Genomic DNA, 16,833 nt, shown 5'->3' with positions numbered 1-16,833 from the left:
TGTGTTATGGGTGTATTCAAGCCCTTTTGCGTCTTTGATAACCTCTCTTTTGCTCTCCGTCCTCCCCCTCCTCCCTCTCTCCCCATCCAGACACTCTGTCAGTGTGTAGTAATGACTCCATCATGCCAGGCTCCTCTGCCACACTGCAGCCTGGGCATCACAGCATGGGCTCACACACCTCGCCCGGGCCTAAACGGCCAGGTAAACACACACACACACACACACCTCACCAACTTTTTGCAATGGGATTGAACAAACAGTTCTAAATTGAAAGTGGTTGAAAAGGAGAAGGTGTGTGTTTGTGCGTGCCTAGATGTCAGTGTTAACATTCTCCATCCCCTTGTCCCAGGTAACACCCTGCGGAAGTGGCTGACCAGCCCAGTGCGTCGTCTGAGCAGTGGCAAGGCAGACGGGCACGTGAAGAAGCTGGCACACAAACACAAGAAGGTGAGGAAGAGTGGTGAGATGACGGGCAGCGCCCAGAAAGACTCTGACGACAGCGCCGCTACACCCCAGGACGAGACTGTGGAGGAGGTAAGGGGGAGACCTCAAAGTCAGTGTCTTCTGTGTGTCTGTCTTCTCTTTCTCTCTAACCTCTCCTCCAACCTCTCCTCTCTCTTTCTGTCTCTCTGTCTCTCTCGGTCTCTTTCATTCTATCTATCTCTTCCTCTCTCTCTCTCTCTCCCTCTCTAACCTCTCCTCTCTTCTCTCTCTCCTCTACAGAGAGTGCGTAACGAGGGTCTCTCTAGCGGGACCCTGTCCAAGTCCTCGTCCTCTGGGATGCAGAGCTGTGGAGAGGAGGAGGGCGAGGAGGGGGCCGACTCTGTACCCCTACCACCCCCCATGGCCATCCAGCAACACAGCCTACTGCAGCCTGACGCACAGGACGACAAGGTAACGGTTAGGGGAGAGGGGAGTTAGAGAATAGGGTTACAGTCAGCCTGACTCTCAGGAGGGAGGGGTGGGGGGGCGGGGGGAAGAAAAGACAGCCGAGGCCAACTGGTACACGCATCAAAAATGACAGATAGGCCTATAACCAGTAACAGTCATAAACTACCCCCATTTAAACTACCCCTCATTTGAGAAAGAAGACTGATAATAATATTTTATTAATCAAATGTTTTTTGTTGATAGAAACAGTAATATTTTGCCCTTGAGCAAGGCACTTAACCCTAATTGCTCCTGTAAGTCGCTCTGGATAAGAGTGTCTGCTAAATTACTAAAATGTAAATCTAAGATCCCCCACACAGCAAACTCATCCTTTCTGTTACGGTTTCTCTCTCCTATGATTTAGTCATGAGTTTGATTATTTTGTTATTATATTCTACAGACAAACGTTTTAGTTAGTTTTCTTATCAAGTCCTTCTTAGCAGGGCCCATAATTCCCAAAACGTCTGAGTAAGAGTACTGATCTAGGATTGGGTCCCGCCTCTTATTCATTATGATGAAAGGCAGATCCTAGTCTGAGACACTTTGTGAATACAGGCCTAGATGACAATTCATTATGAAACATTGAGGCTGCTATTCAAATAGAAATGCATCAGTTACTGTAGCTGTCATGGATTCACCTTTTCTTGGCACAGCAGCGTTTTTCTCTGACACTAATTTGTGTTTCTCTTTTGTTTGTTTTGTTTCCGACTGTATCGTTGGTTGGCTGTCTGTTTACTGTTTGCCATACTGTAGCATTATCTTGATTTATGTCCAGTCTTTGCTTTGTCTCAGTTTCCATACCTCTCCATCTCCTGAAACAATCCTTCCATCTCTCTTTCCCTCCTTTTCTCTTCCCTTGATACTTCAGTTCTCTCTCTCTCTCTCTCTCTCTCTCTCTCTCTCTCCCTCTCTCTCTCTCTCCCCCACACTATCGGTAACTGTACTATAGACGTAGTTGCTGTTTTTCTTTCAGTTTTTCTTATGAAAGTTAGTTGAAGGACAACAGATGTAGAATTTTTACATCCATTCCTGTCTTTCTAGGTTTCTCTCTGAGGCAAAGGACACTCTTCCAAACGTCTCTCTCAAGAGCTCTTTTATTCTGCCTACCTTACTCTCTGCTCTCTGTCTCTCTTCTACAGCCAAATTGGTCTCTCTCTCCTCTTAGTGTCTGCAGTGCTTTATTCAACTATAGAATTACTCCCCCTCTCCATATTTCTTTTTAGTTTTGATTATTTTCAATTTTTCATCATCAGCCTGGTTCCTTCAATATATGGCTTTCACCAAACTAGTCTAAGTTTTATTAATCATTTTACATTTTTTAAAAGTATTTATCTGCCTCGTTGCCTGGTAACACCTCCGTTCATTGCATGATTGCACCCTCAGAATAACTCGGAGGCACTTGCAGAACAGAGTAGCTAGAAGTCTCTAGAGGCTGATGGAAGGTCCCCTATTCCGGATCGAATTGGTGCAAATTGATCCTAGATCTGTACCTAAGTGGAACAACTTGCGACAAACCGATGACTCAGATCCCCCTCACTCCCTCCTCCTCACCCCTCCTCACCCGTCCTCACCCCTCCCCTGTGTGCGTTAACCCCATTGCACCATGTGATTAATTGGCACCTACTGTAAGCCCTGGCGCGGCCAGAGGGTACACCCCAACACCCCACCCCACCACACACAGACCCTTAGTGGGGCACAGCACAGTCTGGAGACAGCACAGCAAGGGTGAGACTCTCCCATACACTTGACTGTACCTCCTTTCTTTTTCAATGTCCTGTTGCAGTTTACAGTTCATATTTAACTCATCTTACATCTTTATTTTTTATTCTCTGATATCATACACTTAACATCTCTTTTCTTTTTAAATGTCCAGTTCATTTATAATTTATACACTTTTTCAATTCCCTTATTATTGAGAGTTCATATCTCATACACTTTATCTCTTTTTTACAACTCGTAACATTAACCTCTCATTTACAATCTCCTACACTTTCTTTACTCTTTCTTTTTGTGAAGCTTTTATTTTCTTTCTCACTTACACACCTGTGTAACCTCTTACCTTCTCTTGCTTTTCAATGTTATAGATTTTACCTCGTTCTTATGAGACTCATTGCAGACTGTTTTCCTTTTATCACTTGAAGCACTTTGTTTTAGCGATCATAGATTCACTTTACCCTTCTTTCCTTAAACTTCATATTAGAACTCTTTATTTTTCTGGTCAACATTGGATCATTCATTGAGAGCAGAGGATCAAAATACAACTCTAACACTAACATTGTGAAGGTAGACTAAGCAAGATGACGTCATTGTAAACAAACCAACATCCGACTTACAGACATCAGCAACATACAGGTTGCAGGCTGCATTTTTACCCGTCATTCAATGTACTGTATGCCTCAGGAATATTTTGGGATCTATCCAGAAAAAAAACAGTTATTTTACATTTTCTTTTCAGTAGTTTTGGGTCTGTCTCTCCAGATTAAATGTACACTGCTCAAAAAAATAAAGGGAACATTTAAACAACACATCCTAGATCTGAATGAATGAAATAATCTTATTAAATACTTTTTTCTTTACATAGTTGAATGTGCTGACAACAAAATCACACAACAATTATCAATGGAAATCAAATGTATCAACCCATGGAGGTCTGGATTTGGAGTCACCCTCAAAATAAAAGTGGAAAACCACACTACAGGCTGATCCAACTTTGATGTAATGTCCTTAAAACAAGTCAAAATGAGGCTCAGTAGTGTGTGTGGCCTCCACATGCCTGTATGACCTCCCTACAACGCCTGGGCATGCTCCTGATGAGGTGGCGGATGGTCTCCTGAGGGATCTCCTCCCAGACCTGGACTAAAGCATCCGCCAACTCCTGGACAGTCTGTGGTGCAACGTGGCGTTGGTGGATGGAGCGAAACATGATGTCCCAGATGTGCTCAATTGGATTCAGGTCTGGGGAACGGGCGGGCCAGTCCATAGCATCAATGCCTTCCTCTTGCAGGAACTGCTGACACACTCCAGCCACATGAGGTCTAGCATTGTCTCGCATTAGGAGGAACCCAGGGCCAACCGCACCAGCATATGGTCTCACAAGGGGTCTGAGGATCTCATCTCGGTACCTAATGGCAGTCAGGCTACCTCTGGCGAGCACATGGAGGGCTGTGCGGCCCCCCAAAGAAATGCCACCCCACACCATGACTGACCCACCGCCAAACCGGTCATGCTGGAGGATGTTGCAGGCAGCAGAACGTTCTCCACGGCGTCTCCAGACTCTGTCACGTCTGTCACATGTGCTCAGTGTGAACCTGCTTTCATCTGTGAAGAGCACAGGGCGCCAGTGGCGAATTTGCCAATCTTGGTGTTCTCTGGCAAATGCCAAACGTCCTGCACGGTGTTGGACTGTAAGCACAACCCCCACCTGTGGACGTCGGGCCCTCATACCACCCTCATGGAGTCTGTTTCTGACCGTTTGAGCAGACACATGCACATTTGTGGCCTGCTGGAAGTCATTTTGCAGGGCTCTGGCAGTGCTCCTCCTGCTCCTCCTTGCACAAAGGTGGAGGTAGCGGTCCTGCTGCTGGGTTGTTGCCCTCCTACGGCCTCCTCCACGTCTCCTGATGTACTGGCCTGTGTCCTGGTAGCTCCTCCATGCTCTGGACACTACGCTGACAGACACAGTAAACCTTCTTGCCACAACTCGCATTGATGTGCCATCCTGGATGAGCTGCTCTACCTGGGCCACTTGTGTGGGTTGTAGACTCCGTCTCATGCTACCACTAGAGTGAAAGCACCGCCAGCATTCAAAAGTGACCAAAACATCAGCCAAGAAGCATAGGAACTGAGAAGTGGTCTGTGGTCACCACCTGCAGAACCACTTCTTTATTGGGGGTGTCTTGCTAATTGCCTATAATTTCCACCTGTTGTCTATTCCATTTGCACAACAGCATGTGAAATGTATTGTCAATCAGTGTTGCTTCCTAAGTGGACAGTTTGATTTCACAGAAGTGTGATTGACTTGGAGTTACATTGTGTTGTTTAAGTGTTCCCTTTATTTTTTTGAGCAGTGTATTAATTTTCTCTCTTGAAAGGGTGTTCTACAAGGGAGGGTTCAAATTAGGAAGAATCAATAATGTTAGTCTTGCCAGATTTTGGTTTCTTGGTTGATTGAAAGATTTGTTTATTGACAACTTTAAAGTTTTATTGATTGTTTGATGGATAACTGAACAGGAACAGTATTAAATGTAGCCTTTAGCCAGATCATGTAGTAAGACTACGCTGAGGGGAATGTTCTAAACCCCCCCCCCCCCCATCTCTGTCCAGAGCTCCTCCCGTCTCTCCGTCCGACCGTCCAGTTCTGAGACACCCAGTGCTGCGGAGCTGGTGAGCGCCATCGAGGAACTGGTCAAGAGCAAGATGGTGAGGACTAGGGCTGTGGTGGTCATGAAATCTTGTCGGCCGGTTAATGTCATGCAAAAGCCTGCCGGTCTCACGGTAATTGTCCATAATTAACATAAGCACATTTAGCATCTCCAGGCCTCCACGCTTACAAGCCGCATACCAGCTGCGGATGCGCCTTTGGAACATCTATATTTTAAAAAGTCTAATAAATCAATTTAATATACACAATCACAATATATCCATTATTTATTTTAGACAGGTCTAAAGAAACAATATGAAATGAAGAAAATGTATTTCAGAAGAACAGAATATGAGTTGGCCTACTGTATGTTATCTGGATATGCTCCATGCCATAGGCTGTAGGCTTGTTCATTTAGCAGACAAGACATGTGTATAAGTCCCGTGCCATTATTATATATTATATGATTTTATAGTAAGAAGAATATAATCAAACTTAGCTGAATAATATATTTTTCCCATTCTAGAGTGAGTGCGGGCGCATATGAAGTGGCTATGTTGAGCATAAAAGTGATCATTTGAAACGGGTCCTATTTAGAGTTATTTGGCAACTTTAGTTGTGAATGATACAAACCTTAGAATGTCTTACAAATCAAAACATATATTGGCTGCATGGTGCGACTATAAGCTATTGATGATTTGAGAAAGTTGCAAAAAAAGGCTTGCGCTCTGTTCCTTGCCTCAAGCTGCGCACGCTGTTCTCTCATCAAGAGATCATATATTCACCCATCAGACTATTCTCAGTTTAATCTTGTCTTTACTAATATGTAAAATTAGTTTAGATTTAGAATGGCCCGTTATCAAATGGGTAGGAACAAGGGCAGGGGAAAAAAGACGTCATCTTTCCCGACAGTCAGTTTTTCTCATTCATGCTGGGTAGGCTACTCCGGTTATTTCACTCCACACATCAACCGCTGTTTGAGGAGCATGCAGCCTATTCACTGCGCAACAGGTGAAATTATGCCCAAACTCTGTATGCAATGGGCTCTCAACCCTGTTCCTGCAGCTACCCAGTGCTTAATCTGGGAAACCAATTGAAATCTGTTCGGGAACATCGATATTTCATTAAACTGTTGACAGCCCCTCTTTCTGCGTGCTTGAGAAAGGAATGAAGGAGAGAGGGGCGGAGATGGAAACGCATGGTGCTGAGATATACTGTAGCTAAAGGTAATGTGCCAGCCCATTAATTATGAAAATATAAAAGATTCCCTATTATTAGGCTGTTCAATGAACAGCATCACCTAGGCTTATACGTTCTCTCCCAGGCTCATGGATAGAACGTTTGTAGTGTAGCATAAGGTAACCCAGTCCATCCAGTATGCATAATAATACAGTCCACACTCAAAGGCCATTTACATTTTTAGTCATTTAGCAGACGCTCTTATCCAAAACAACTTACAGTTAGTGAGTGCATACATGTTTTATTTTTTATACTGGCCCCCCGTGGGAATCGAACCCACAACCCTGGCGTTGCAAGCGCCATGCTCTACCAACTGAGCTATAGGCTAGACCAATTATGTACCATCTTAAATCCGTTTTTAAAAAATGTTTCTCTGCTGTGCGTAGTATGCAGTAGGCTAAGTATTGTATAACGGCAGAATCGTTATTTTAATTCAACTTTTTTGGGGGGGCTTGGGCTCATATATCAAAATAGACCTATGCATATGGGTGTTTTGAATTAATCATCAACTTAGAAAGCACTGTCCATCTTAGAAAGCGCTGTCCATTTAATTGTGTCAGGCTTTGAAACAACAGCCATAAAGACCATGTTTTCCACTCAGTGTCAACCTATTGTTGAACTTCTTTCTTCAAATTGATCAATCACAGTGAGGTGAGTTTTAAAAGCACATGCTGTTTTGATGATGTGTTTGATGTGATTTTCGATTGCATTTGCATTGATGTCAGGGTGGTTAGAGGGACAATAGAGCCCTGAGTACCAGGCCATTAGCGACCTGATGATCGTTAGGGATTTGATACTACCAACGCATGTCCAGAGTGCATTAGAGGAGGTTACCGTGACTCAACGGTCACGTGGAATTTTACTGCGGTCATGAATCATGACTGCCGGTGTGGCGGAAATATGGTCACCGAAACAGCCCTAGTAAGGACACACACACACATACACACACATATACATGACTAAAATGTAAATGTACATTTCTATTACACACACGCATACAGGGAGGCGTTGTCTGGTTTACAATCTACCTCTTTCTTTCTCCCTCCCTCTCTCTCTCTCCAGGCTCTAGAGGACAGGCCTAGCTCTCTCTCAGTAGAACAGGTGGATAGCAGTTCTCCCTCCTTCAACCCCTCCGACAACTCCCTCCTCTCATCCTCCTCTCCCATCGATGAGATGGAGGAGCGCAAGACTGGCTTCCTCAAGAGACGACAGTACGTACTGGATTGATTGATTTATTGGGGAAAAAAGATGCACGGAGTACAACCCAGGCTATAACGCGTTAAAGCGATTCCACTTGTTTCCAACATGGATCACTAGCTCTTTTTCTGTCACTCACTCACTCTCTCATGCTCACTGTTAGTGTCCATATTAGGACAACCTCAGCCTCAGCAGCGTTTGACTGTAGCTATCCTAATATGGACACTGTACACTGAAACTCGTTTTATTCTTTGACGCTCTTGTTTAAGACATGTTACTGACCCTCTCTCTCTGTGTGTAGTTATGTGTTGTTGGAGCTGGTGGAGACAGAGAGGGACTACGTCAGAGACCTGGGCCTGGTGGTGGAGGTGAGTCAAAACACATCACTTCCTCCCTCCCTCTGACCTCACTTCCTCTTCCTCTAGTGTTAGTTGATGTTCACGTGTGTGTGACGACGTGATTTTGCACCCCTGACTGTGTGTGTTTCAGAGCTATATGACTCGGATGAAGGAGGAAGGGGTACCAGACGATATGAAGGGGAAAGACAAGATAGTCTTTGGAAACATCCACCAGATCTACGACTGGCACAGAGAGTATGACACACACACACACACACACACACACACACACACACACAATATAGTATGGATATGCCTTGCTGACCCTCTCGCTTTCTCTCTGTAGTTTCTTCATGGGAGAGTTAGAAAAGTGTCTTGAAGACCCTGATCGACTTGGACCGCTGTTTGTCAAACATGTGAGTGACTGACTGTTGCTGTGTGAGTGTGTGAGTGAGTGTTTGAGTGTGTATACACTTCTGTTCAAAAGTTTGGGGTCACTTAGAAATGTCCTTGTTTTCGAAAGAAAACCATCAGTCCTGTGTTCCAATGGCACGTTGTGTTTGCTAAATCAAGTTTATCATTTTAAAGGCTAATTGATCATTAGAAAACCCTTTTGCAATTATGTTAGCACAGCTGAAAACTGTTGTGCTGATTAAAGAAGCAATAAAACTGGCCTTCTTGAGACTAGTTGAGTATCTGGAGCATCAGCAATTGTGGGTTCGATTACAGGATCAAAATGGCCAGAAACAAATAACTTTCTTCTGAAACTCGTCAGTCTATTCTTGTTCTGAGAAATGAAGGCTATTCCATGCGAGAAACGTCAACAGTGAAGCGGCGACTCTGAGATGCTGACCTTCTAGGCAGAGTTGCAAAGAAAAAGCCATGTCAAACTGCCCATCTGAATCTTTTCTTTTTATTGGCCAGTCTGAGATATGGCTTTTTCTTTGCAACTCTGCCTAGAAGGTCAGCATCCCGGAGTCGCCTCTTCACTGTTGACGTTGAGACTGGTGTTTTGCGGGTACTATTTAATGAAGCTGCCAGTTGAGGACCTGTGAGGCGTCTGTTTCTCAAACTAGACACTAATGTATTTGTCCTCTTGCTCAGCAAGGCCAAATCCTCTTTCTATTTTGGTTAGAGACCGTTTGCGCTGTTCTGTAAAGGGAGTAGTACACAGCGTTGTACGAGATATTCAGTTTCTTGGCAATTTCTCGCATGGAATAGCCTTCATTTCTCAGAACAAGAATAGACTGATGAGTTTCAGAAGAAAGTTATTTGTTTCTGGCCATTTTGAGCCTGTAATCGAACCCACAATTGCTGATGCTCCAGATACTAAACTAGTCTCAAGAAGGCCAGTTTTATTGCTTCTTTAATCAGCACAACAGTTTTCAGCTGTGCTAACATAATTGCAAAAGGGTTTTCTAATGATCAATTAGTCTTTTAAAATGATAAACTTGGATTAGCAAACACAACGTGCCATTGGAACACATGACTGATGGTTGCTGATAATGGGCCTCTGTACGCCTATGTAGATATTCCATAAAACATATTTTTCCAGCTACAATAGCCATTTACAACATTAACAATGTCTACACTGTATTTCTGATCAAATTAATGTTATTTTAATGGACAAAAAAATTGCTTTTCTTTCGAAAACAAGGACATTTCTAAGTGACCCCAAACATTTGAACGGTAGTGTATATCTACAGTACCCTAACCCTCTGTGTGTTCTGTCTCCAGGAGCGAAGGCTCCACATGTACATAGTGTACTGTCAGAACAAGCCCAAGTCAGAACACATCGTGTCAGAGTACATCGACACCTACTTTGAGGACCTGAAACAACGTCTAGGTCACCGTCTCCAGATCACTGACCTCCTCATCAAACCTGTCCAGAGAATCATGAAGTACCAGCTACTGCTCAAGGTAGGTAGAGTGGGTGTGTCTGTGTCTGTTTTCATCATCGTCTTGTGTTCTAATTGTAAGTCGCTCTGGATAAGAGCGTCTGCTAAATGATTAAAATGGATGTCAATGTTTTGTGAGGGAACTAAGTGCTGTACATGATCATGGTCTTAGTTGTCCAGCAGGGGTTTTCTTAGCTGGGGGCCCAGTATCATTTATTTTTTATTTTTTACCATGTTGCCTTATAATTGGGTAATCATTGTCTTTCACACAAGTCACCTTTTTGTAATATCAAATTAATTTTGTCTTGTTTTGTTCGTAGGACTTCCTAAAATTCTCTAAAAAGGCAGGGTTGGATTCAGTAGAGTTGGAGGTGAGGAGGAGAGGACACTGTCTTTCCTCTAGTGTTTTATACATTTTTATACTATATTTTATTTCCTAAACAACGTGGGTTTTTAACCCATTCGATGTGTGTGTGCCCTACAGAAAGGAGTTGAGATCATGTGCATCGTACCAAAGAGATGCAACGATATGATGAACGTGGGGCGACTCCAAGGATTTGACGTAAGATAACCCTGACATTAAATAGTTATCCAACAAAACAGAATATCAAACATTTAAAGACTGAAGAATAGATTGTCAGATCAGTCAACCCACCAATGTCAGATCATCTTGTTTTCTCTCCTTCTCTTTCCTCTGCCTCCCTTATCGTTTCCATTCTTCACCTCTCTTTCTAAATTTTGCTCCTCACTTTTGTTTCCTTCCTTCTCTCTCTCTTTCTTTTCTTCAGGGTAAGATTGTGGCCCAGGGTCGTCTGCTGCTCCAGGACACCTTCATGGTATCAGACCCCGAGGGAGGAGGTGGGAGGATGAGGGAGAGGAGGGTCTTCCTATTTGAACAGATGGTCATCTTCAGTGATCTACTGGACAAGAAGAGAGGCTTCTCCATGCCGGGCTTCCTATACAAGAACAGCATCAAGGTATCGTCTATAGATCCTATGATGGAAATGTGTATTTAATTCCAAACAACAACACAGTTTCTCTCCTTTTCTTTATTTTTATATATATGCAAGCTGTGAGTGCTGTATCCATCCCTTCATTTCTTGATAAAGGTGTGTTGAAACTCTCTCTCTGTCTCCATCTCCAGATCGGTTGTCTGGGGTTGGAGGACAGTGTGGACGGTGACCCCTGTAAGTTTGTGTTGACCTCTCGGGTGACCAATAGCAGCATAGAATCCTTTGTCCTCCACTCCTCCCACCTGGGAGTGCGTCAGGTTTGGACCCTTCAGATCAGCCAGATACTGGAGAGCCAACGCAACTTCCTCAACGGTACACGCACCCACGCACATGAACCCTTTGCGTAACTCATTCCAAAATAGTCCATTTTGGAATGTTGTGGTTTGTGATGTAGCCAAAATAAATACTGCAAAGGTTAATATTTTGTTCAATCTCTGTCCCTTTCTTTCTCACTCTATCTCTCTCTCTCCAGCTCTGACCTCCCCTATAGAGTACCAGAGGAACCATGTAGGGGCTAGCGACGGACCATGTCTACCCAGCAGCAGCACTCCGTCAGTGGGGAGCATCATGCCCAGTGTGGCCCCTGCTGGTGGTCTACAGGGTGCGCCTCTCACTGGTCCCCTCGTTGGAGGTGGTCCCCAGGGCGGAGCTGTTTCGTCCATGAGGCCATCCAGGATCCCTCAGCCCTCACGCCTGCCCCAGCCCCTACGACACCCACACCACCCTGGGGCCGCAGACCCAGACGGCCCCAACAAGATGTCAGGTAGATATCTCCCAGTATTACAGAGGGTGTGTGTGTGTTGAAATTTCCCTGGTTAAGACGTTTCCCTCCCTCCACTCAGTTTTGCTCACTTGTGATTCAGGTTCCTCCCCTCGTCTCCCCCCTCATCCCTCGCTCCCTCCCTCCGTCTCAGCAAACCCGGGGTTGCAGGCTCCAGCAGGGGGGGTGAGGGACACCAGGGAGGCCCAGCGTGGGGTGAGGGTCCAGGGGGGCAGCCCCCAGGGCAAGCGCCCCTTCTCGGCTTCAGCCGAACAGACCCCTCCCGTCCCCCCAATTCCCCGGGCCAGTGTGGCCCCCCTCCCTGTGCCCGTGCTTCTCTCCACCCCCACCAAGCCTCGCCCGGGCACCGTCTCCCCCATGGCCTCCCCCCTGGCCACTCCCGCCTTTGGGAAAGACGCCCTCCTGCCTCCCCCTCCCAGCCCTGGCCTGAAGTCTGGCTCTGGCTCCTTCTGGAGCTCCATGCCTGGTTCCCCAGCCAGTAGGCCCGGCTCCTTCACCTTCCCAGGGGAGACAGGAGAGACCATGGGGAGGCAGAACCAAAACACGTCCCAGACCTCCTCTCAGTCCGGGACAGGCTCCCACAGACACTCCAACCACAGCAAAGAGGCGGACCGCATGAGTACGTGCTCGTCCACCAGTGAGCAGTCCACCCAGAGCAACGGGGTAAGAGATGTACCCGCTGCCCAGGCTTCTGTGCGGCCTAGTCCTGCTCCTGCTCCTGGTTGACTAACCCAGCACCCACGGGAGACCTGTCCTGTCTGCCTGTGTCCTGCTGTATCCCACTGGAGATGGCTCTACTTAACTGCTACTACATGTTCTACTACTACTCTACTACTAGTAGTACTCTTATACTACTACTACTACTACTACTACGCGTCTAACGAATTGACAACTGTACTAAACTACTCTACAACGCACCGCTCTAACCAAGCTTTACCTGCACTCCAAGTAGTAATCCACTACAACTGTACTACTTAGAAGTACTCTACTATTACTACTACGTGTCTCTTGTCGCTATGTCTCTAACAATGCTTCACCGCTTTTTAAGCTCTAATGACAAATCTACTAAACTCTACTGAATACTTTTTCTACTCTTTTTGTTGTTGTTGCTATCAAGGCTTTTATAACTCTTCAATCTTTAACAACGACTCTCATTTCTGCTATTTAACTCTAACAAAGCTTCTTCCAGCTTGATTACTTCTCTCTCTAACTCGTCTCGTCTTTGTGTCGGAGCAAGACCACTGAAACTGAAACTCATCCCTCCTTTTAACACCTCCACCTGAGTGTGTACGTCTTCTCGCTTCTGCTTCACTCCATCTGATTCACTCGTTCTCCGAAGGAGGAGTGAGGAGTGGTGCCCAGCCCTTTTTCTTATTTCTTTGTCTCTTACAGAGGTGTATACGTTATGTTGATAACTTTAACTCTTCCACTGGAGACAGTGTGTTAAACTGGAGAATGGATGGCTAACAACAGCACTCACATGATTGGACGATTATCTAAAGCTCTACTCAAATAGTATTGATCTTTTCCTCTTCTCTCTGCTGCTTTTTGTCCGTCCTCTTCCCTCTCTACCTAAACAGCATTGTGAGTGTGAGGTGTGTGTGTCGTTTGGGGCGCCATGATAGAATCTGTGTGTTTGGCCTGTTACTGACAAGATGCATGGCATCTTAGGGGATTGATCTACGTATGTGTGGGGGAGTGTGTGTGAGTGAGTTTCTTGCAAGTTATTCAATATACTTACACCCCCCCCCCCCCCCCACCACCACCCACCTCCCTCCCACCATCTGCAGAGTGAAAGCAGCAGCAGCAGTAGTATGTCGACCATGTTGGTGACCCAGGACTACGTGGCCCTAAAGGAGGATGAGATCAGTGTGTCCCAGGGAGAGGTGGTTCAGATCCTGGCCTCTAACCAACAGAACATGTTCCTGGTGTTCCGGGCCGCTACAGAACAGGGCCCCGCCGCCGAGGGCTGGATCCCCGGCTACATTCTAGGACACACCTCCGCCATCATCCCCGACTGCCCAGACGGAACCATCAAGTAAGAGACTGTGGGAAGGATTTTAGTGTGACACCACACAAAATATTGTTAGCCTAAAACTAGGAATTGTATGGTAAAATTAGATATGTTATTGATTAGTAGTATATCATATCATATACCTTTCAACTTTGTCCCTATTTGTGTAAACAGGAAGTCCTCATCCTGGCACACCACCCTGCGCATCCGCAAGAAGTCTGAGAAGAAAGAGGAGGGAAAGAAAGAGGGCAAGCTGGAAAACGGTTACAGGAAGTCCAGAGATGGGCTAGCCAATAAGGTTTCTGTAAAGGTAATTCATCATCAATCCTTTTGTCCAATCCTTATTGACCACTAGCCCTACCCGTGATGCCTAGGCAGACCTACTTATGTAGATCGGAGAGGCTTGGATAGGTATAAGCAATATGGTGGAAATTGATCCTAGCCTATCAGAGAGCTAGGTGGCGCTATTTTTGATGTATTGCTAGTAACCAACCAAGAATATCAGAACTACACAAAACGTACTTCTGTGATGTCTGATGTTTGGTTTTCTGTCTGGTTTTTTCAGCTTCTAAATCCCAACTATATCTATGATGGTAAGTCTCTCATTGTGGAAAGGTGCGGTGTTAATTGAGTGAGAGGGGAAATGGTTGCATATCCTAGAGCCGACGGGTGTCTATGAGCAGGGGTAGTGAGGGAGAGCTTTCAATTTTGTTTAGATGAGGGATATACATTTTTAAATATAGTATACATCTAATTTAATTTTTTATTGACCTATCATGATGGAAAGATCCCCAACCCTATATCCAGGACACCCACCTGAGTGACCCATACACCAAAGAGAAGTTCCCATCTCTTTTATGGACCTGCTGTGAGTATGCAGCCTAAACAGAGATATAAATGCGGTCAGAGACCTACTTGAGCAGCACCGCCCCCTCAAGATTCTGAGCCTGCCTGGCAGGGTTGGTCCTACAAAGCCAGAGCCCCCTGATGGGAGAGCATTTATATACAAGGAAATTCTCAAAGCTGCTAATGAGAACCTTGACGACCTTTTACCTAGCCGGTGGGGATTCCGGTGGGGTACCCCCACCCAGGTAGTGGCAGTGCAGGCAACACTGGCTGCAGTAACCCATGGGGAGGGGGTCACACTCGGACAATCAGAGAGGGGGTTTATCATTGTGGCCCAGGTGGCACAAAATAATCAAAGGTCTGACTGCACGGAGATGCTTGGGAAAAATGGTTACAACGGGGGGGACCAGAGTGTTTGTGTCTCAGGTGAAGAGGGTGGATCTGATCTCCATCACCTAGGACTTGACATAGATTAAGTAGATTAATCAAATCTCACATTGTTGTCAATTTCTGCTCAATCTTGCATGCTTTCTCAATCAGCTGTAACTGTATGTGCACTCGTAAATCAGGTCCTTTCTTGAGTTCGGCTCTGGGATATAACAACTGTTGAGTATCAGATTTTATGGTGGATTGTGGAGGAGGGGGGATGAGTGTGTTGGAGTATGTGAGTATGTGCGTGTGTGTTTGTCCTGCATCTGTTGTGGGGTGGGGGGGGGGTGGGGGGGGGGGGGGGGGGATGGACCACGGTAATTATTTGCTAGGATAATAATTGCTTGTCAATAAATGAAATGTAATACAATGGCAATCTGGGTTATATGTTAAAATCCTACGTATGAACTGCCGACATTATTACGCATATTAATTGATAATGATGGAAAATAAGATATGCAAGATATTTGAATAGATATATATTTTTTAATAGTTATATATAGAGGTGACAGCTGTTTTCGATGGATGGGTCCTGGCCTCTCGGGGCCCTAGGGATCCGGAGGGATGTGGGTGGGATGCTGATCACTGGGATGACGGCTCAACTTGGGATGGGGAGGGGCTTTAGCGGGGGAATTAGTGGAGAACAATTGAAGGGATACTTAGTAGCAATGCAAATATCATGGTACAGCTATATGGACAGAAGAACAATATTTACATGGCTCAAAGAGAAGGAATATAATATCTATTGTTTACAGGAAACTCATTCAACAATTCTAGATGAAGTTGCGTGGAAAAAGGAATGGGCGGGCTAAATATACTTCTCCCATGGGCAAAGAAATTCAAAAGGGGTGATGATATTAATTAATAGTAATTTCGATCCGAATGTGCAAATTGTCCAAATAGATACGCAAGGTAGATGTATTATTTTAAATATGTTATTGGACAATAAACAGATATGGCTCATTAACATTTACGGACCAAATAATGATGATCCACACTTCTTTGACAATATATATAATAAATTATCAACCCTGCAAGCAATTCAAGACAATATTATTATGGTGGGGGATTATAATACTGTTTTAAATAGCTCAATGGACCATAAAGGAAATCACACCACAAACAATCACCCACATGCTCTTAAGGAAATCGTGAATGTCATGGATACATTAGAACTAGTAGATATATGGAGGCTTAAATATCCTGATCTAGTGAGATATACATGGCGGAGACTCAATCAAGCTAGTCGTCTTGACTTCTTTCTTATCTCATTCTCGTTGGCACCAAAAGTTTAAAAAGTGTTGATAGGGGACAGAATGCGGTCGGACCTTCATATAATTGGCATATACATTACTCTTACTGAATTTCCACGTGGGCGAGGATATTGGAAATGTAATCAAAGCCTATTGGATGATAATTTATTTTTAACTAGAACAAAGGAATTTATAACTGACTTTTTCCGACATAACATAGGTACAGCAAATCCCCTTATTGTATTGGACACCTTTAAATGCGCCTTTAGAGGCCATGCAATTCAGTACTCATCTCGAAAACAAAAGCAATTTAGGTCAAAAGAGTTTATACTAACAAAGGAAATAGAAAGTCTAACAGAACAGATAGATGGCAATAAAAACTGTAACATAGAGGCTCAGAATAAATTAGAGGAAAATCAAAAAGAAATGGAGAAACTAATTCAAGAAAGATCAAGTGTAATATATTATAAAAATAAAGCAAACTGGATGGAATATGGGGGAAAAAATGCACTAAATAATTTTTTAATCTTCAACA

At 44.6% G+C, this 16,833-nt stretch overlaps 1 protein-coding gene across 1 annotated transcript in view; it reads left to right on the top strand.

Annotated features, from left to right (window-relative positions):
• The window catches only part of LOC311125070 (triple functional domain protein-like), a 100,071-nt gene that overhangs the window by 68,617 nt on the left and 14,621 nt on the right, over positions 1-16,833 (top strand). Inside the window, exons 38-55 of the mRNA XM_084158366.1 lie at positions 91-201; positions 350-534; positions 724-894; positions 5,254-5,349; positions 7,592-7,740; positions 8,028-8,094; positions 8,216-8,319; positions 8,411-8,480; positions 9,802-9,984; positions 10,283-10,333; positions 10,447-10,524; positions 10,751-10,939; positions 11,107-11,287; positions 11,448-11,738; positions 11,839-12,419; positions 13,547-13,794; positions 13,945-14,080; positions 14,336-14,363. Of these exons, the coding sequence (XP_084014492.1) occupies positions 91-201; positions 350-534; positions 724-894; positions 5,254-5,349; positions 7,592-7,740; positions 8,028-8,094; positions 8,216-8,319; positions 8,411-8,480; positions 9,802-9,984; positions 10,283-10,333; positions 10,447-10,524; positions 10,751-10,939; positions 11,107-11,287; positions 11,448-11,738; positions 11,839-12,419; positions 13,547-13,794; positions 13,945-14,080; positions 14,336-14,363 (2,919 nt within the window). The remainder of the gene's footprint in view (positions 1-90; positions 202-349; positions 535-723; positions 895-5,253; positions 5,350-7,591; positions 7,741-8,027; positions 8,095-8,215; positions 8,320-8,410; positions 8,481-9,801; positions 9,985-10,282; positions 10,334-10,446; positions 10,525-10,750; positions 10,940-11,106; positions 11,288-11,447; positions 11,739-11,838; positions 12,420-13,546; positions 13,795-13,944; positions 14,081-14,335; positions 14,364-16,833) is intronic.

The sequence above is a fragment of the Coregonus lavaretus genome (genome assembly GCF_964263955.1).
Source record: "Coregonus lavaretus genome assembly, chromosome: 3".
Lineage (NCBI taxonomy): Eukaryota > Metazoa > Chordata > Actinopteri > Salmoniformes > Salmonidae > Coregonus > Coregonus lavaretus.
Note: the sequence above shows the minus strand (reverse complement) of the source record. Positions and strands in the feature narration are given on the sequence as shown.